This window comes from Lepisosteus platostomus, chromosome 11 (assembly GCF_059453375.1).
Source record: "Lepisosteus platostomus isolate fLepPlt1 chromosome 11, fLepPlt1.hap1, whole genome shotgun sequence".
Taxonomy (NCBI): Eukaryota; Metazoa; Chordata; class Actinopteri; order Semionotiformes; family Lepisosteidae; genus Lepisosteus; species Lepisosteus platostomus.
In genome coordinates, this window is record NC_142621.1 from 39,113,765 (window position 1) to 39,136,171 (window position 22,407).

A 22,407-nucleotide genomic window follows, 5' to 3' on the forward strand; every position below is an offset into this window, starting at 1 on the left:
ATTATCAAAAATTAAATACAGTGACTTTTTTGTCCAGTCTGTTCAATTCATTTTATAAACTGTCAAGGACATATTCAGTCCTGTGCTATTTTCAAAAACATCTGAGATGACTCTGAGGCATATAAAAAACTGTTTCTGCTTTCTAGTCCAGTCTCACAAAGCAACAGAATGGTTTCAAGATCACGCTGAAAACTCTGGAAGACAACCTCTTGTCTCGGCTTTCAGCTGCCTCCGGGAACTTCCTAGGGGACACTGAACTGGTGGAAAACCTTGAAACCACAAAAAGAACTGCTGCTGAGATTGAGGAGAAGGTAAAATATATGCTACCCCTTTCCAGGCTCTCCAGGTATCTGGACACTGAAAACCCAAAGATTACCTCAGGCTCCATGACTGACTGTAGTTTTCAGTTCTCATTTCTTTCTGTATTACAGTGTGTGATTAATGAATTAGATAAGTGAGCTTATTTTTTTAAACTGCACCACTGCTACAGCCCCTTGGCAGCTACAAGGAGCTCGAATGAGAACATTAGTGTTTTGTGTCTCCTGGCAAGGACTCCTGGACAATTTTCCTCAGGGATGTAACAGTCAAGTGGCCTAGATTTAATCTCTGTGAAAGGTGAAGGTGTTTTACAGTTGGAAAGTTAACTTTGGAAAAAAAAAAAGCTTAGGCTCCTTTATCCTTCAAAAAGTGTTTGATTTGTCATTGCCTGTTTTTGCATGAAAATTGCGATCTCAGAATATTCTGTCTTGTCTTGTCATGAAGCATACATTCAGGCAAATGTTCCTTATATGGCAAACCCATGAGCATTTTCACTTGAATTAATTAACTAAAATGTTATGTGGCCTAAAGGTTCTTTTTGTAAGAATCTCTTCCGGATGTATTGTTTCCAGTAGATTATTTTTTGTCTTTATGTGTCACACAACTGAAACAGATTGAATTTACTTCAGTCTTTGCTTTCCAATTGATCATTTACTGAGTTCATTTGAATACAAAGCATCTGCAAGTCCCACAAAAAAATGTGTGGTGGCAGGAGAAGATACAACACATCAAAAATATTTCAAGGTAATGGCTGGAATGGGAAGGTGTTAAATGTGCATGGAGAGTCATAAATAGTTACAGGTACAGTATGTGTTACAGTGATGAAACAGAATCTGTTTCATGTATTTCATATACTGGCATGATCTCACTAAGGGCAAAATATATCTTGAGAAGTATGAATTAATTGCTGGGTACTTTATATTGTTTAGACATAAATCATGATTGTTTTTTTTTCCTGTTACACTTTAAGTTACAGGATGATTATATATTACCTGTCCAGACGGGGGCAATAGTGTAAATTAGTAATTAGGGGTCTGGAGTTTGGTTTGTGTTGTTGTACCCTTAAAATGTCATTACTTCCCTTACATATCCTGCTGTTTCAATGGGTACTCTTACAGGTCATCATTGCAAATTGGAATTTACTGATCAATTTATTTATTTGGTTAAATTAGGGATTAAAAAGATACAAGGCAAGAATTGTAACTCTGAGTCAACTAATTAAAATAGAAGCAGGAGGATGTTGTAATTTTGACCCCCCTCCCCAGATTCCGCGTTGCTCTACCAATTAGGTGTGCATAAAAATGATGCATTAACTCCCATTTCAAGTTTAAAACCCTAAGAAATAATTTTCTTATTTCACAGAAAGCCTGTGAGGTTTTTTGCTATTTAATCAGCCACCCATAACATCTCACCCCCGATATATGCTGTCAACACTTTTTAAGTTGTTCTGCCTGATGTGGTGACATTTTTATAAAGCTCCATAAACTGCAATTATTTTACTTGCTTAAACAGCCCTCCTTCCTCACCTTGGAGGCATTTGTATCAGGTTCTGCGATATGCTTGATAAATGTAGATTTTTGGCTTTTCAGCAGATTTCAGTTGTGGTGATGGTGCTGTTGATACTTGATCATTAATAAGTCTCAATGGTGATTAATATAACAAAAAAAAAAGATGAAAGTGACCGTTCAGTTTTCTGTTTCCTGAATACCAGCATCTATGCACACACTGCAGAAACAACCCCTGGTGCTTGTTAAAAGATGCTTTCTTCGGCTTCTTGTGTTCCAGGTAAAGGAGGCCAAGGTGACAGAAGTGAAGATCAATGAGGCAAGAGAACACTACAGACCTGCTGCAGCTCGGGCTTCTTTATTGTACTTCATAATGAATGACCTCAATAAAATCCATCCCATGTATCAGTTCTCTTTGAAGGTACTCTCTTAATGGCTTACCAGTTTACTCCAAAGAATCCCCTAATGGAATTCTTGTTGGCAGATAAACTGTTTTAATAAGTTATTTATTTGTTTTTAAAGAGATCATTTCTGTTCTGTTCATTATTTTTTTCTGTGCTGCTTGTGTTCCCTTATGTGTTTAAAACATCCTAAAACATTTATTTAATTACCTACTTTTTCAGACCTTGTGACGCAAGATATCCTGCAGACTTAAGTAAATGGGTCTCAGTTATTTTATGTACCACCATTTAACTGTTCAGTGACTACAGAAGGTTAACGCTGGTTGAGTCTGCAATTTTACACAATAACTATCTATTGTACTGTATCTATGATATGTACTATCGTATGACAAAAATGCATTCTATTGAAAATATATGGTGATAGTGAAGCAGTTGATAAATCTAGTGTCCTTATAAATAAACACAAATATCACTATACTGTATATATATTAAATCCAGTAGAAAGAACCAAAGTTCTATTTTTCTATCAACTTTATGTTCTGTGACTGTAACAGTAAGATCTGAACAGTTTGTTTGCATATTTATTTTGGATTCAGGAAATCAAATGTCCATTTGACCTACATGGTTTTTATCCTCTTTATTGACTTCACATTGCCTAAGGTGTTAATTTTCCAATTCATTCTCCATGCTGTGTAACGTATCTTTAACTCTAATTTGCACAATTTGCTGCCAGCTAGTGTACAGTTATGCATCTAAATAATGAGCTGTTCTACTCTCATACTTAGTGATCCAGCAGTTGATGAGATTTTTTTAAATCTGTTAAGTTAGCCTAAGATGTGGCTTGAAGTGAGAACATTTTGAGGCAACCTGATTCAAGTTTTTTAAATTTTCAAGGGTATTACTAAAGCTAAAGCTTGTGGAATTACTCAGAAACAACAGTGAAACACAATTGCAAACTAAAGAGATGAGACCAGGAAACACTTGTGTGAGTGAGTGTGGATGGGATCCGCAGATCACTTAGTTACTAACTACAAACATAGCTGCCAACATGGCCTCCTGTAGTTTGCAACCTTATTTATGATCTTAGGTTTGTATAATATCACACCATCATCTGCTGATGCTTTGTAAGCATGCATTGACCTATTTCAACATCATCTTCAGCTGTTTTTAGTTAAGCGTGAGTGTATTCGGTTCAATTCATAGTCTGCATAGTTTAAAAATTATAACTTTTCTTGTTTTCTATTGCTATTAAGGTATGCAAATGCACTTAATATAAAATAGGCATGTTAAAGTTATATATAATCCAAAAATGTAAGTCTCGTATTCATGCATATACACTGAACAAGATGGCATAATGTGTTCAGTATATAAAATGTAGTGTCTAATGTTTTTGTGTATAGTTACCATACAAAAATTGGTTCATAATGGATTCATAAGTCCTCTCCCCAAGATATATAGTTGAAGAGATAACTGATCTACTGTACAATGACAATTTACATTACATCTGATATTCTTTCTGTATGCAGGCTTTCAGTGTGGTTTTCCAGAATGCAGTCTTAAAAGCCCCTCCAGATGAGACCCTGAAGCAGCGAGTGTCCAACCTGATCGATAGCATTACTTTCTCTGTCTTTCAATACACCACAAGGGGACTGTTCGAATGTGATAAGCTCACCTACATTGCACAGCTAGCATTCCAGGTAGCTCCTTCCAAATGTAATTCACTTTGTGCATTCTGAATTAAATAAAGTGTCTTTCTTTAGTGAAGGCCATTTTATAAAGGGTCACAAATTCATGTTAACATGGGACCATGTGAAACTACAGTAGAATATATTTTTAAAGATGCTAAAATAATTGAAGATAGCATATCCTGATGTCAGTTTCTTTGTGAGTATGGAAGCTTTCATGGAGTTTGGGTTTTGGTATTGGTGAGGAGGGTTAATGGTGTTTTCTTTAATGGAATATTGGTATATTGTTAAGTCTAATAATGACATTGAGCAATTAGAAAAAAAATACATTCTTTTACAATGTTAGTATGCCAGTTATTTTTTTGTTAACAGTACTAAGTATGGTCAAGAGTATAAGTCTACAGAACTATTAATGCTCACATCTACAGTAAAGGATGTTTGCCATGGCTTGAGAAAATATGAAATACATTATTAATGCAACACCAGTAAAGTTACAGTAACTGTTAATGCTTAATAATGATATTAATTGCAATGTTTTTCTTTTTTTAAATGTAGATTTTGGTTATGAATAAAGAAATCAACCCAACTGAGCTAGACTTTCTCCTCCGATACCCTGCTCAGCCAGGTGTATCTTCTCCAGTTGATTTCCTCTCCAATCATTCCTGGGGGGGCATTAAGGTAAGGGTATTACACTTTGCTGAAGACAGGAATACGGTATATTCCAAAGGAATTCCAATATTTTGCTCAAGTTAAAATGAGCACTGTTGTTATAAAAACATCTAACAAAAAACTAATCTGTCCAATTGATCTGATTACAATATGTTACAATATAAGTTACAATATGAAGTTCAATTGGTCTTGGACCTCATGAAACAATTGCATATGAATGGTCATTTATTATTCTTCTAATTCTCTTGGTTTACTAGACTACAGAGAACATGTGTTAAATGGTAGTGCATATCGTTCTTAGATGGAGTATGTTTGGATGGAAAATGTAATCTGATCAGCAAAATCATGTGTCAGTAATAGTATTGTGATATGTATTTTTAAATTTAAAGGTAATTGAGATTTACTAATTGATAATACATATCTATATTTTTCCTGCTGCTTTGTTAACTTCAGTTTTTTTTATTCTGTAGACCTGTCCTGGCCAAATCAACTTGTACAACACACATAAACTTGAAATTTTACTCTTTGATATTTCATAATTTCCTTTGATGAAGTCCCTAAGAGTTGTTTTTTTCTGGGGAGAATTGCAAGTGTTCTTTTGAAATGAGTTAATATGGAAAACGTTATTGTTATTATACTTAGTGGTTATTTTTTATAGAGTATATGGAACAATGTGCAATTTGGTTTTGACTTTTAGATTACTGGGTAAGAACGGTAAGAGAATTAAACTATCCAAGCAATATTAAATCTTATTCTTTTCTCCTCTGAGACTGAAACAGAAGCATTACTATGTAGATATGCATTACATTTCAATTTTAAGTTCAGTTTTTGCTTAAGGAAATTGCTTGCGTTTTCATTGTTTTCTATTTTACATTACATCATGGATTCTTTCCGTAATGGGTTTTTGCAAGAGTATCTAAATCCAGTCTTTGATTCCTCAAATCCTCATGTAACGTTCAATTTGACGTATTTAAGGAACTAATTTGAGTAATCCATAATTATTAGGGAGCTTAAGTGTTTTTTCTGTTGAACTTGATATATTCTAGAATTGCAACAGCTCAGATTTGCATAACACAATTTTGAGTAATATTCATAAAACCCCTAATGTAACAACATCAAAAAGAAGCATTTAAACTTCTTTTGTATTAAATTTATATTCCTCTATAGGAATATTGGCTTTGAACAGCAGTTAACTTTTTTATGAATTTAGTCCTTTATGTGTCTTTCACTGCCCTAGCTTAATCAACAGCTGTCAATTGAAATGTAACAACTTCTCGGGAAAAATAAACTAGAGATATTGGTTACATTTGATATACAAAAGCTAGAGCACTGGAACAGTCAGGGAACTCAGGTTAAATTTTATTTAATTCAGGTACTGTACCAATACTGCTACATAAACAAGAAAGTACGATTCCATAAAGTAAATATTTTCAGCCTTTGTTTATCCTTCCTCCTGTTGACTTTCACCTGTGGTGAAAGATTGTAACGTACCATGATGGAATGCTTAAACAGGTCTTAGAAAATTGCAATTCTTCCCTCTCTAATTGGCTTTGTTAAAATCTGTTTCAGTTTACCCCTTGGTCCACTCTGCAGAAATCTCACTATTGCTTATGTTTTAATGTCCCATAAAAGTTTAATCAGTCCCTTGCCATTAAAACCTGAAGCACAGATGCCTTTTCTTTCATTTTAATTGTCCAATTTTTATTGTACGAGTAACTTTTACAGGCAATTTATACAGCACTGACAACATCAGGGCAGAAGTGTCGAGAATACCGCAGTCGCTTTATTTACCTAAATGGAATGTATTCTCCTGAGCATGCTAACAGAATAGACTAGACTTCATTTTGTCTGGTCAAAATCTAACAACTAAGAGTTTTTTGTATGAAGGAGACTTACATCAAAATAACTGTGAGCTATTTTCCATACATGTTTGAATTTTTATTGAATTACTTTTTATTTACAGTCCAAAAAGAAGGTGGCTTTTTTCATATTTTTCTGAAGAGTGCTTAATGTATTTATACAGTAGGTAATGCTAAATATAAAATTCATGCATAATGCAGCATTAAATATGGGGGGGGCGGCAATTTTGTTTACATTTCCAATAGGAATGATAAGGTCAAACAGAGATTTTTTAATACATTTTTTATAAATTTGGAGGCTTTTGTGGTAAACTGTTCTAACAATGGATGTTGTACTTGATTGAATGATTTTGTAAGCACAGTCTTGCAGCTGTCTGTCTTTATAATTGCTAGAAAGCTAGAAAGGAGTAAAAAGCATACTGTATGTTTGCTTCAAATCTTCATGTATGTGAGCAAAATGATCTAATCTTGTACTATAAATGACCATTCCATTCATAATTAACACCCAAAATTCATACAATTTCAAAGTGCTGTATGATCATACAAACCTACCATGATGAAAAAAAAAATCCTTCTTCTTTTCAAAGCTATGAGTATGTAGCAGGATGCTGAAGATCTTTTGTACTTCCAGGTCAAGCACATGTTTTGTTGATTTTTTTAATACTGCATCTCTATTTCTAGACTCTTAAAATAAATTTCAAGCAAAAACTCAATCATCAGCAGCAACCAGCATTAATATCTGGTGGGGTGTCTGTTTGTCTATTTTAGTATTATTTTCTATATCATCTTATACAGGTAGTTTTAATGTTGGTTGACATTGAATTCTCATCACCACATTATCATGCCTATGTGTTGACAGTGTGTTACAATATATCTCAAAGGCATTTCACACTATGTTTTCTCATGAAGTTGTTTATAATAATCTCTGCAGAAGCAACTTAATTACTTATGCTCTATATGTTTGCTGTTATAATTAGCATGACTGATGATAATTACATTGTGATGTTTATGCTGCAAGATGTTTTTGGCAGAAAACATGTTAAGAAGACTTTTCAAGGGCAGCATGTAAAATCTAATATATACAGATCATTGAAAGAAACACATCACAACTGCAACAGATTCACAACGTGATTATTTAGAAAATGCCAGTTCTTTTGTAACAAGGCTCTGAAATTATATTGAACCAATATGACAAATTCAGATTTATTACGCTTAACATTATTTGCCGACAGGATTGATGAGCATGTAGTCTACTGTGAAAGTCACAGGGTTGTAGTTTATGTAACCACCACAGTAAGAAATACAACCTATTTACAGTATATAACTCACAACTAGATTGTAGATACCATCTTTAGAATTGTCTCCCTTTCCTCTCATTGAGATTATTCATTGTTCTTAGAGCCCAGCTCATCCAACAGTTGTTCAATGGGGTTTATAGGACACCTAAAGCATAATTATCAAATTCTCCTCTTTTAAGAAAGCCATTGTTATACAGTCTTAAAACAGGATGAAACAAGCATTGTTTGGATGTAATTTTGTCATGATAGGATAAGCCCTTAGGAGGCTCTTGAGTGTAATTCAGACACTGCTAAAACAGTTTACAGACCTCCTAGCAGTGTTTAATTTGTAAATTACAAGGTGTTTGATCTCAGTGTGAACTGGAAGGAATGGATATACTGTATAAGGGGTAACAGAGGAACCACAGCACTTAACTGTGACATTCACATAAGGCTTAACATCAATATAATATAATATACTTAACATTATTGTAATATATTTTTATATAATATCTTTTCAAATACCATTATCACATGCTATTAAGCCTGCTCTGTTTTTGACATTTCCACTCTTATGGACATATAGTCTATCCATAGTATACTGTAGATTTCATTAACTGCATGATCTCCCACTATCTTATAATAGTAGATGAGTAATCACTACGACAAAAATATCTAATTTTATTTAATCTAATCCTAATCACACTTCCATTTGCCTATTTTTCTAAGTCTTGCACCCACATTTTACTTCCACATATCTCTCTCACATTCCCTCTACCTCCCCATCTACACCCTTCCTGCAAATTTGCTCTAAATACTCACAATAGTAAGGGGGTGTGGGGCAACCTATCCACATGGCTTGGCTGCCATTTCCTCAACTAGGTGAGTCTCACCAAATATGCTATGCAAACAATATTTCATCACATTTTTAGGATCGAACCAAACTACTGCATTTTTAAATTGAGAACATGCAATGTAAAATGTTCATGTCACAAAGAGGTGCAGCAGCTGTGCTTACAGTCCTCAGAAATCTGAAATTGAGAGATACTGGAGCTGAGCACCGGCACAAATTGATCACATTGTAGCAGGATTTTGTTCAGACTAAAGCAGAACTTTTGTCAAAATGTATTCTTCAGCTGAAGTTTACTTTAAACTGTGAAAACACGAAGACATTAATAAGAAAATATTGAAAGGATACTGGCTGTATGGTAGAACTACCCGGATTAGTTGATAACCTACTGATCATAAGAAATGTCCTGGGGAAGGATAAACCCCAATTCCCGAATTGATTACTGGGGTTTGTCTGTTTTCTCTGAGATAATCTAGGCAAGGCTTAGCAGCACACAGGATGGTCTTAAACGTTTGTTCTCATTACAAATACTTTAAGAATCAGCTTGAAGTAAATCACTGTGGTGCTAGGGGACCATTTCACTAACATTCAATAGCTTCAGGCATTCGTTTCTGCTTTTTCACAAAATAAAAAGACTGTATATACAGTAGTGCTGTAATGGTATTCCAAGATCTGAGGATAAGAATGCCTTAAACCAAGCAAAACAACACACATTTCTTTCTTGTGGCATAAGCAGATTTAGTATTTTTGGTTATAAAGGAAAATGTTCATTCCACTCTCTAAACAAAGCAAGTAAGGCTACTAATGTATTAATATTGTATGTTAATGTATTAATGTATGTTTAATATTGTCCCTTTACCTGTCTCTCTCTGATTTCTTCTGTTGTTTACATTTTTACACTATCATAACTATTTAAAATGTGACTCTAAAATAACAATGAAATAAAACCAGTGGGTAACTGAATTTCAAAGTTACATCATGACTTTGATATAGTATAAACATGAATAAAATATTCATATGGAATAAGTTTTTCGGGGAAAAAAAACGCATACTGTATACCTGGCATTTTTTCTACTCCTTTTTCTCTGTTTCTTGCTGATGCACAAGATCAAATGAAAAAATTGACTTAGATGCTAATTGGTCTGTTTGATAAATGATGGATTTTCTTTGAAATACAAAAAATACTATAGCAAGCACAAAGCTTCCATCCAATACATCTAATGTACTTCTGAATATTCACTTGGTAAATACAGTATGTTGTATTGTTATGATTGTATCTGGACCTCAAAAAGACAGTTTTCATTAAGTATTTTTAATATTTTTCATTCATTTGCTTGTCTGCATTTTCATCGGTACAGACTTCCAGAGGGTATTTTATATACAAAATGTGCAATAGGTATTACCTAACAAAATATTTAAAAAAATGAAGTGCTCTCGTGTAGCTGCAGTTACAGTATATGTAAATGATTGAGTGTCTATGCATGCTCATGCTCATAGGTGTCCAGAAAAATAATACATTCTAGAGTCGTTCCCAGTTGTCTCTTTAGAATGTTTTGAATGCTTTTCTTATTTATGAAGGAGAAAACATGAACTTTAAACTGAATCTAAACCTACTGAACAGTTGGTCACCCATCTCTGGACTGCATTAGTTGTTGAATCAGTATTTACAGTACAGTCTAATATTTCCGTCTTCACTAGGCTCTGTCTGCTATGGAGGAATTCCGAAACCTGGACCGTGATATTGAAGGCTCTGCTAAACGCTGGAAGAAGTTTGTGGAATCTGAGTGCCCAGAGAAAGAGAAGTTCCCACAGGAGTGGAAAAACAAAACTGCTCTTCAGCGGCTTTGCATGATGAGGGCCATGCGCCCTGACCGGATGACATATGCCGTAAGGTAAGGAGCCTTCCATATAAACTGTACTGAAATACATCAGGTTTCAGTCTGAGATTCCAGGTCTTTTAGAAACTGCAAGCTGAGCAGTTGATTGTAGCTCTACAAAAATGCTTTTCATCCCTCTGTAGCCATCAGTAGTACACAAGACTGACTCAAAACAGAGATTTCCGTTTTCTGAAAAGACCTTTGTTGATGAGCAGGTACTGTAGATCACCTTAAGGAATATGCTAGCTCTTTTATGAAAGATCCCCTCCCTACTGTTTATACTTTTATTTTTTTACTGATCTATTGCAAAGCACAAATGTATGGAACTTGACTTTTAAAGGGAAGAAATAAAGGTTGATTCCATGCTGAAAAGAGAAGAAAAGAAACAATGTTTTAGCTGTGGAGCCTTTTTCAGGTGCCTTTTAAAATGACAATTTGTCAAGGGTTAATAAATTCTAATTACTTATTAACTTAACACGTTTTCTTATTGATTTAATGCCTTATAATAAGGGTGTCTGAAATAGTTTAAAAAAAATTAGATATATATTTTTTAAAAGGCTTAGCTTGTTTAAAGCTTTTTATAAATTTATTTTCCTCTTTTATAAGTACACAGATGGCTCTAAAATCTGATTTCTTCTTATATTTACTTGTGAAAATATCCTGAATAAAAAAACCAGGAGGGTTGAAAACAAGGTACACAAATTGTATACCCAAGAGATTACAGAGATTATTATTGTTTCTGATGATATTGTTTATATTATATTAAGTGTGTATATTACATTATCTGTAATATCATTTAAGATTTTCAAATTAAACTTCATTATACAGGTCATACTAATGTGTGTATTTGTTCTGAACTGATGTAGTAACAGGTATATTTCATGTATTTATCCCAGGTAATGTAAACACAAGCATGTGACAGCTTTGACATTTCCATGAAAAATTGCATGTGGTCAATTTGTAACATGCTTACAAATAACTCAGTTGTTCTTATTATATCAATAATTCTCTATTTTAATGTAGAAGGAATAATTTAGCGTATAACCAGATATCCTTCTGATTAACTGTTGGAAGTTATCACTTTGCAGCTGTAGATGTAAGCTCATAAATACATTTTTTTTGCTGAATGATAATTAGACCAACAAAAGCTAAGTGACAAATGTGGTGACGAAACTAAAAAATAGGCACATGAAAAGTTCAAAGCAGTATGTACCAAGGTTCCAAATTATGTATATGCATACATTTGATACTACATCTCACATTTACAGAAACTAAAAGTATATTTCAAAATTATGCTAATAATATTCGTGATAAATGTCATGGTGAATTCCGCAATCCCTCAGTCAAATGCCTGATTTTTAAAGAAGGAAAACATCATAGTGCTAGAGCTACAGCAAGTTTGTCTAATTAGGCTTGCCAAGCCATAATTAGGAGCTTTGTGAATAGTTTTTAAAGAATGTCTTCTTAGTTCAAAGCCACAGATGTGGAAGATACTAATATTATACTGTATATGTACAGTATATTAAAAGGCAGACATTCTTTAAGCATCCAATATATAGTATTGTGAATCTGTGTATTAAGATATAGCTTTACAAATCAGTGCTTAAAAGAAACATCTCCTATTTCCTTTTTTCTCCATAGGGATTTTGTTGAGGAGAAACTGGGTAGCAAGTACGTGGTGGGCCGATCACTGGACTTCGCCATTTCATTTGAAGAATCTGGAGCGGCAACTCCTATGTTTTTCATTCTATCTCCAGGTGTTGACCCACTTAAGGATGTTGAGAAACACGGTAATTTTAAAAATCCTGTGGACATCGGTGTTTCGTTTGTGGGTCATCCCATAGTAATTTTGTTTTTAGATAAAATAAAAAAACTGTTCTGCTGAACACCATCTGATTTAGCAGTTATCTACAAATTAGGTCCTCTATTTTCAGACTTTTCTGAAAGTTTCTTGCCATGCACATAGCACTACACCCCCCACATGATGATGTTAGCATCATGTTTTTTATTGTTTTTAAACTGGGACAAAATAAAGAGGGAAACTCAAAATAATAAGGTGAAGTTTACAAAAAAGTATTTCCTTGACCATTGTGTTTTCCTGCAATTATGACTCATACAGTTTGTTTCTTATATCATCAATACTATACATTGACATTGTCTTTTTGAAAGCCTGTTGCCAAACGTTAACAACTCCAATTCCAAACTTCTGCTCCCCTCTCAATGTGGACCAGAAGGTTATACTCCTTGCATGTAGTTTCAGGTGTTCATGCTGTGTCCATTTTGAAGTAAAAGCTGTTCCATTGGAGTGTAAAAATTGATTATCTGTGACACTAGAACAAACACAGCAAGGACTGCTAATACATTTAAGTTATTTTGACTTCAATTTGATTCATCTTAGCAAGTGTGCAAACAAAGTGCATTTTTACTTGGTATACAACTACAGTATGACCTAAATTCATTTCATTTCTCATATACCCATTTATCTGCAGTTCTTTAGGTTTCCAACAAAGCCATTTATTTTCAAGGTTATTGACTACCAAGCTGTGCTGAATAAGGATGCTTCTGGGAAGTCATTTTCCTGACTGATAGATTTCAAATTAAAGAGAGTTACACTTTTAAATTACACAACTGCCATTCACTTTCTGAATTGATTCAACTAAGAGTAAGTTAACTTCTTTCTAGTTGCCCAGCAGTAAATAATAATATAAAATCAGAGATCTGACACATAAATATACCTACAGTATACAGGTATTAGACATATTAGTCAATAACCATCTACATTGAACAATAACCATTAAAAGTAATTCCTAGTTAAACATTGGTGTGGGCTAAATTCATTGCATTCTGAATAATTTTCATGACATCATATTTTAATGATATCAAAAATTAACACATATGGTGCCAGAGAAATAAACTTCTCTGGTAACAACCTTCTTTGCTTCTCTAAGTGAACAATTTCAAAATTCATACTTAAAACAGGTGAGAATGACCGGTGGATGTGTGCAGCTGGTGCAGTAATGCGGACGCTGTACTGAACTGTGGTGCTGAAGCAGGAGATGAGTTTTCGAACAAAGCTTTCTGTTTTCCCATCAATCAACTCTACAGGCTCTGGGTAGTGACTGAAAGAATGAGATAGTGGGTACAAGTTGTGGAAATTAGGTTTCACTATAGGACAGCAAGGTTTACATTCCGAGATATGGTGAGGAACTAGACAATCCAGGAGGATCTAGAGCTGCTGTTCCTCTGAATAGAGAGGAAGCAGTTGAGGTGGTTTGGGCATCTGGTTTGGACCCTTGGACAGATGGAGGGATTATTTTTCTCAGATGACCTATACTGTAAGTGCCAGGAAGTTCCCTAGGAGGAGCTGGAGACTGTTGGTGGGGAAAAGTCTGATCTGCCTTTCTCTGCCTTACCACAACCCTTACCAGGAGTAAGTGGTTATAAAAAGGGTTGGATGGATACTTACAACAATTTCAGACAAGGGCACACAATCTTGTACTCGAAAGATATGTAATGTTTACAACAGTGCTAAATCTGAGCAAAATAATCCTATAATTCTAAATTGTAATTAGGATACTTATGTGAAATGGTAAAAAAAAAGATTTGTCTAAAATATATTGTCCATTTTTGTAATGTTTTATACTTTTTTAGCAAAAGTGTGAGAACATAGAGGATTAAATTAATCTGAATTCCATCAAATCTCCCTTGACTTTTGCTGATAGAGTTAATCTGTACTGGGCTGTCTGTCTGAGCATATTTTTTTCATGCAATTATTAATAGCTGACTCTCATTTTAGGAAGAAAACTGGGTTATACCTTTGACAACAGAAACTTCCACAATGTTTCCCTGGGACAGGGGCAGGAAGTTGTTGCTGAGCAAGCCCTGGACCTTGCAGCCAATGAAGGACACTGGGTGATTTTGCAGGTACAGTGCATGCCCTGTAATGAATTGTAAGTAAAATGTATTTAAAAGAGTATTATGAAGGAGCACTGTACTTACAAGAGTTTATTAATTTGCAAAAGCAGGTTAATTCCTACAATGGGGGTGAACTGCAATCTTACTTACACAATGTATTCTACTCTTTTATTTACCACCGTTTTACTGCAGTACCTAACTTCCAGGTAGGGATGTATTGATGGATAAATTGCAAAACTAATTGATGATGTTGCCAGTTTTTTTTTGTATACAGTTTCTGAGGATAGAAAGGTAAGGGTCATTTGCTGTTTCAAGTTTCAAGCAGTTTCAAGCAGGCGCACTTGTGTTGAATGGTTACTTTTTGCTTCTGTCCTTGTGCTGTGTGGATTCTCTGTGATTCTAATTGATGGATAATGATGGCAGTGCAAAACACAAGAGACCATGGGTATTGTAAATCATGCAATTAGCAGAACCTAATCTTCACTGCAGGACTTAGGCTGCAAATACAAGCAGTTTAATTACCTGTGCATAATAAAGATGATCAATACATTTAAAAACAAGCCTTGCCAGCTCTGATCTGTCAGGTTTATCAATGCAGAGAATTACATCTAGCCAGCTTTAGATATTTGTGCCCAATCAAGAACTTGTCTTGATTTAGTAGTCTGAAGTTATGATTTTTTAGGAAGAACTGCTCTGGATATCCACAGGCCAGGGAGAGTTCATCATCACTGAAGGTTAGTTATAACAGAAGAGGCATAGGAAGCTCTCCTAATCAAAATAACAAAAATCAAAATCTAATCAAAAATCCTCAAATATTCCTTTAGTACACTTCATAAACAGTTTGAAAAGGTATAAGATACTAACAGTAATATATCCTTGACCTCCAATCCAAATATTTTGTTTGCATTGAATGGCATATTTTAGTAGTTTTTTGTAAACATCGATTATATATTTTGAATATTTCATGTTGCGCTTTTGATTATTTGTGTGGATTGAGAGAAAAGGAACATATTCTAAACCATAGGCTTCTTGAATTTATACTAAAGTAAATGAAATGGTGTATTTTTGTGTGGATTTTATGTTAATTTTTTTTTCTGCTTTCAGGAAAAAAAATTGTACATTTTCACACTTTTATATAGCTCTCAGTGTCAGTGTCTTCTCAGAATGAACTAAGCTATAAGAAAAGCTATTCAGCAAGGCTTTTGAAGCCATGAGTCTCCCCATTGCTAGTATAGTGTGCATTCTCTTATGTACTGTACACTCTGCTTGTGGTGTCTGCTGGTCAAGTAACCCACTGTGTACAGTTGTTTTGCCCTCTCTAGACCTTTTTCGAATAGGTTTACAGGATAAAGTACCATTAACCTTCAAATTAACATTACCCTTAAGAGTTGACCCCTTAGACAAAGACATACTTATGTGTCTCGGCACTATCCTGCACTTCCTTCACAACAAGTGAGCTGTTCCACAGCTAAACATTTAACTGAATCAATAGATGTTTAATTTACAAACTGGTCAAGATTTGATTGAAAATTACAAGTAAATTGGCCCCATCTGGGAAATGTGACCACCGTGAAAGAAAGGGTTTCTCAGCTGTGACAAAATCTGGAGCAAGCTATAAATCAAAAACATGCTGATTCCATCTGTTTAAGGCACTGCATGCAACTAATAAAGCACATACAAGACATCTTTTCCGGTTCTGTAACATTTTGTTATGTTGCCCATGATTATGTTTTGGGGTATTTTGGTGCTTATTTTGGGAGATTATTGCTTTAGCAGGGAAGCTTGATTCTTCATCTTCATATAAATTAAGAAGGATGAAAAAAAATATTCCTTTTTTTAGAGACCGTTATACAGTTTACAGACAGTACATGTTTTAATGATTAATGAAGGCTACAGTTGAAATCAGGAAACGGTACTACTTAATTACATTGTTACACTGAGTGCAATGAATAAGTAACACAAAATGGACAATTAGAGTTAACAATCCCCTTCTTTAGTCCCATTGAATACGGAAACACTGACATCTGTTTTCCCTTACACTTGGGCCACACTGCAGAGAAACCTTTAAAAGAAATGTTTCAGTCCTTTGGTAACACAATTCTGAAATCTATTACTGTCAACTATTATTAAGCTGAATTTGAGTGGAGTGTCAAAAAGTAAGTATCTTGTAGTCTTGGATTTAGTAGATTATGCAACATGCATGTTTTTAGAGCAATTTCAGAGCTGGTTATGTGGAATCTGGTGGGAAGAATATTTAACTGTAATAGAGGCAAGTTAGATGTACTTACACCGTTAACAGGAGGTTGCAGGTGTTTTACATAGAAGCCCAATCCATTCCAGAGTTTTCTCTTGTATTTGAAAGGTCCTATAACTTGTAAGACTTCACAAAACAGTTAGTAAAAAAATGTTTTCAAATTTGTAAATCACCTATATAATATAATGATATCATTATCTTTTTGCGATTGTGATTTTGTGATGTAGGTTTTAATATCAGGTTACAATGCAGTCCTCATAGGAATATAAAAATGACACGTAGGTTCCTAGGTTTTAGCCATAGTGAAGTGTGAATCACAAATACTGTTGAAAACAAGAATACTGAGTAGCAAATCAAGCAAAAACAACTACTAGAGGTAATGATTTAATAACAATTTATATTTCTAAAGGTTTATTTTTTTAGGTTTTATCTGACAGCTGACAGTGCTATTGGAATGATTTTCCAGGTTTCACATAAAATGGCAAAATATGTCTAGATGACAGTTATAACAGCTAACTACTGTACTCTACTTTCTCTCTTACTCTCTTAGGTCCTTACTGGCCTTGGTTTGGCCACTCCTAAGTAACAGTTGCTTCCTGTGCTTCAGTCTGCTGTTGAAATTGCATATTTTTCACACCCAGAAATGATGTATACATTTGTGTTACATTTTCTGAACTTGTATTCCCTTGAGACGCGTGTACAGAACAGGAACTATACTTTCAGACCCTGAAGCACAGAATCACAACCATTTCTCAACTTAGATGAAAAATGTAAATAATAACATTAGGTTAGAGGATTAAAAAAAAGGTCACCTAATGGACTCTGGTTTTGTATGTTAATCTGTAGCAAGTTGAGAATTTTGAAGACATTTCCTTACTTTACTTTTCAGGTAGTATAACAAACATTGCAATTATTATTCTTTTTATAGACAAAATACCTTTGTAAATACATTTTGATAGACTTTAAATGTATAATTTGTTACAACAAACGTCAGTACAGAAATCCCTAAGTGCTCAAAAAGCTAGTATACCTTGCTGTCTAATTTATTCACTTAGTGAGGGTAAGGAAGATTCTGTGAGCAAAAAGAATGTTCAGTCATCTGTGCAGCTTATTTTCATATCCATATGAATCAATTTTATCTTGTCATGCATGAATGCTTTAAATCCAATTGAAAAGGTGTTTACCCTGAAGCTAAATGTTTTGCTTACCTTAGTCAGGATTTTCTGTATGTCTTGTGCCATTCGCAGAATCTGTCTTCCATTTTTATTTGTATCCTAAATGTCTTGAGGTTTGATTGCAGCTGCTTTAAGGTCTGTATGAACATTATCTCAAGCAAATACAGAATATGCTAGAAAAGGACTACAGTATGTCATATTTTTCCCTACAAAATAATGTCGTACCCTAAACTTCAACTCAGTATAAGTGAATGTTTCACTTAAAGCTAAGCTAGCATAGCTTATATGTATATCTACATATCTACAGTATATAATGGGATGCACAAACATTAAGCATTATTTGTAGAATTGTAAAGGGATTTCACTGTTAATGAAAATGAAAAAAAACACTGATCCATTGATTGCAGATGCCTTTAAAATGTGTCACAAAACAACAGTTTTTAGTTAAAATTTTAGGGATGACACCTTGCAAATTAATATCAGACAAGTCATTAACATCTCATTATTCATCAATACCAGACTTTATGAACATAATGTAACTTGATAATAAAAATCCAGTTAATTATTCGTAGAGGTCACTTCCCAAGGGTTATTGACACTTTATTTGTGCATTTTTCATATAGAAGTTATAAAGAATTGAAAAATCAAATATGATGCTCTAATCCAAATTGGTAACCATTATTTGCTTTGTTGAACTAAGCCTGTGCTGATTCAGAGGATGCCTTACACTTGTTGAGGCTATTCTCCTCTTTCCTGATTCTGGAGCATATTACTTGACTTATACTGTATAGTTCATTCAGTGACTTTCAGAAGTATTCACTCCCTTCCAATGACCCCATTTTGTTTAATTATATGATTATTATTAGACAGTATATATACATACAATTTTATGCCGGTATTTTGGTGGCATGGTACTGTAGTTCAATAGTTAGGATTGCTTAATTCCGGGGCCGTTATCTGTGTGGAGTTTTCATGTTCTCCTCAAATGCATGTGGGTTTTCTTCAGGTGCCCTGGTTTCCTCCCACAGTCCAAAGACATACTGTTAAATTTACTGGCTTCTTGGAAAATTGGTCCTGGTGTGAGTGTAAGTATAGGAGCTGGAAAAAAAAAATTCACAGGTTTCTTAAGTGTTTTTTTTTTCATTGTGTACAATATTAGAATATTATCTTCATATCTTGATGAGCGTATTCAAATACCTTGCAGCAAAGTTAAGCCTCCTGCTGAGAGTATAATGCTATGTGTTGCCCAGCTACTAGACAGGCTGCACCACAAACTGTCTTGCAGTATTGACATAAAAGTACAGCTGAATGGGATTCAGACAGAACGCAGCATGACATTATTATTAACAGAGGAGAGTATTTCAGGAATGAAGTGACATTTAAGCAGAATTCCTTCCATTTTAATGTAATTCAGAAGGCATGAGTTCATTCACTAAACAAAGCAAAATAAAAGCCTTAAAAAAGGTCAGTCACTTCATTGACTGAATTCACCATTCCTGTTGAAAGTGTCCAGTTAAAGGTTAGGTAGTTTTGGTTCAGATTAAATCAAGTATTTAGAAACATTTATCAACTTTTAAATCTTCAATTTGTGGTTCATGTGATCCGAAATCAGCATATCTTTCTTGCACTCTTTACACTTACACAAATTTTCACTTTACACAAATTTTCCAAAGACTGATATTCAATTTAGTTTTCACTAATATAAGTATTGCTGTACAGTACATGCTGTATGTCATAAGGGGAATGTGAACAGTTTAGCACAGTATTAAGGAATAACTGCAGATATTGGCCAGATGTGTGCCCTGATTTGTTAAATGATATTTTGATTTTATGACGTTTAAAGACTTATTATTAGTAAGAAAACTTCTAACTTGTGACAGGTTTGAATAAAAATTTCAGAAGATGAAAAGCTCAGAGCATGTGAATTAATGTGTTCTGTAACTCAGTCCTTTAATTAGATTTCTAAATGGGCAGCTATTGGGAATATCAAGCTTTGGCTAGCTGCATTACCATATGAAAGTGGAAGGAATTTTCTCCAGTGTCCAATTTTAATCAATCCCATTTTGAATTTAATTTCTATACATACAGTATTTGTTTTTAAGACATTTTGAGGGGATTTCATTTTTAATATCTTTGCTAATAAGAGTTTTTGGGTAATATCTACATGGTTTTCAAAACTTTTGCTGGTGTTAATAAAATCTTGTGATTTTAATAAAGAATTTAATGAAGCTAGTGTAACAGTATCTTTTAGTACATGTAGAACAATTTTTTTAACTGCTTGTGTTGTAAAGATAGCAGAATGGATTTTAGGTTATTTCATAACCTTCATTCAGTTTGTACTGCATGTGCTCCCTTGTGTGCATGCGGGTTTCCTCCCACAGTCCAAAAACATACTGGTAAATTAATTGGACTTTGGGAAAACTGGCCCTTGTATGAGTGTGTGTGTCTGTGTGTACCCTGCAATGGACTGGCATCCTGTCCATAGGGTATCCTGCCTTATGCCAAATGCTTGTGGCAATAGTCTCTGGCTTTTCTGTGACCCTGTATTGGATAAGGCGGTTAGAAAATAGATAGATGGATATCTAACCAGACTTTGTTTGTTCGTGTGAAATACTCATATAACCTCTTGTAGAAAAGTATGTCATTGGCTGTGTTGATTTGCTTAGTTCTTGAGACATTTCTCTCTAGCATTCTAAACAGGTTTGTTGTTTTATGTTTTATTTACATTTATTACTGTTTTATTTATTGGTAAATAAGGGATCAGGTGGAAGTATAGTCCAAAACCTAGCCCTCCAGGACTCAAGTTGTGCATGTTTCATCTTTAGGCAAGGAGACATTTCCTAGTAAGAAACATTTCACTGTGCTTTTAAGGCCACATAGAGCTATGGCGGAGTACACTTGTCCAGTGACACAATCCAGCAGGTTTAATGGATCACCCTTAATTCATCACTTCCTAATTATAAATAAATACTTGTAACAAGTTTGTTTTAATCACTGAAGCAGATGATTTGTTAAATGAACAAGTCAGTAACTTGTAAAATACTAACATTTCGAAAGTCCTCAAGGACTACAGTTGTCCATGCTTGACTAACTAAATTGTTAAAAGGGCAAATCTCAAGTCCTTAAAAAGGATCTCCAGGTCTAGTAAAAACTTAAAGAATATTTTGGTGCATATCATGATTTATTGTTGCTGTATTAATTAGTGATGCATCCATATTAATAGTATTGATTGAGGTACAGATTTTTCCCATTAAGAATTAAACCAGCTGTAAAAGCTGACAATTTTACAGTAGCACAAAGGAAAGTATTTACAGCATTTAGTATACCACAATTAACATTGTACTGCTAAATTAAACATAACAAATCCATCAAGATAAAAAGAGTATTTTGTTTTTATTTTCATTCTTCGGCTTTATTTTTGTTCATTCTCTTTTCTGTTTTTGCTCCCTCCTTTTTGTAAACTAATCCACTCATGCTCTTAAATGCTTATATCCTAACTCATATCCCATCTATTTGGTCTATTGAGCATGCACTGTTCCATTTGTTGCTACTAGAATATCCATCTGGTGGCCAAGTGGTTGGGTACCCTGGAGAAAAAATTGGAGCAGCACAGCGAGGGCAGCCACCAGGAGTTCCGTGTATTCATCAGTGCCGAGCCTGCTGCTTCAGCCGATGGACACATCATTCCCCAAGGCATCTTAGAGAACTCCATCAAAATCACCAATGAACCACCAACAGGCATGCACGCCAACTTGCACAAAGCTCTGGACAATTTTAACCAGGTAAACCCCCAAGATTTTCTTACACAATACAGTAACTTAAAGTGCAGAGGTATGTATTCTATAAGCAGGTGGGTCAGTTAATGTAAAGGACTGTATGGTTTCTACATCTGCGAGCGTTCAGTGCAGAGACAAGATGTGGATGCTGGGTAATGGGTACTTGGGCAGGCAGAAGTGTTTACTAGCTAGATTCATCTCATGATCCTTGTCGTGACACTAATTTCAAAGTTAAGTCATTTCGGAATGTTAAAATTCGGAGATGTCGAGACCCGACTGTATCACACTACCGTACTGATTACAATGCGACCTACAAGGGAAGGTTGAGATGGTGGCCCACATGCTGCTAGCCTGGTTCTTTTCATATTCACATATTCACATGTGAGCTGTTGCATCACTGCCCTGCTGAATTTTATTTGGAGCTCATTTATAGTACTGTATTAATACCTTTTTTGTGTACCCTCTTTGGTCATATCTGTATGGTTAAATAGTACTGTGCTGTAACTGTGTACAGTATTACAGTCACCTCATTTGGAGGAAGAGGGCTTCAAATCTGTACCAGCTCACTGCACAGCATATGGTGCACTTGAACAGCACAAAGAGGAATGTAGCAAAAAATAGGATGTGGTGTCCACTGATAGGTGGTAATGTGTTTCATAAGTTTAACCATGCAGGCAATTTTTCAGCCAGGATTTTACGGATTTATAGTCTCCATTTGCCATTTTTTCAGCTCGCATAGCTCCTTTACTTTAGGGATTACACAGTGAGAGCATGTTTTCTCACCCTCAACGCTGACCTTCACTTTCTTCACACTGTTGTGCTTAAAGTGTAACTGCTTCATTAACA

The 22,407-nt window shown here is 34.6% G+C and overlaps 1 protein-coding gene across 2 annotated transcripts in view; it reads left to right on the forward strand.

Moving 5' to 3' along the window:
- dnah9 (dynein, axonemal, heavy chain 9) overlaps positions 1–22,407 on the forward strand; it is a 149,234-nt gene that overhangs the window by 99,727 nt on the left and 27,100 nt on the right. For both annotated transcript variants that reach the window (XM_088599618.1, XM_088599619.1), the window contains 8 exons: positions 147–311; positions 2,104–2,244; positions 3,751–3,921; positions 4,465–4,587; positions 10,263–10,456; positions 12,083–12,231; positions 14,238–14,365; positions 21,340–21,567. In XM_088599618.1, the coding sequence (XP_088455744.1) occupies positions 147–311; positions 2,104–2,244; positions 3,751–3,921; positions 4,465–4,587; positions 10,263–10,456; positions 12,083–12,231; positions 14,238–14,365; positions 21,340–21,567 (1,299 nt within the window). The remainder of the gene's footprint in view (positions 1–146; positions 312–2,103; positions 2,245–3,750; positions 3,922–4,464; positions 4,588–10,262; positions 10,457–12,082; positions 12,232–14,237; positions 14,366–21,339; positions 21,568–22,407) is intronic.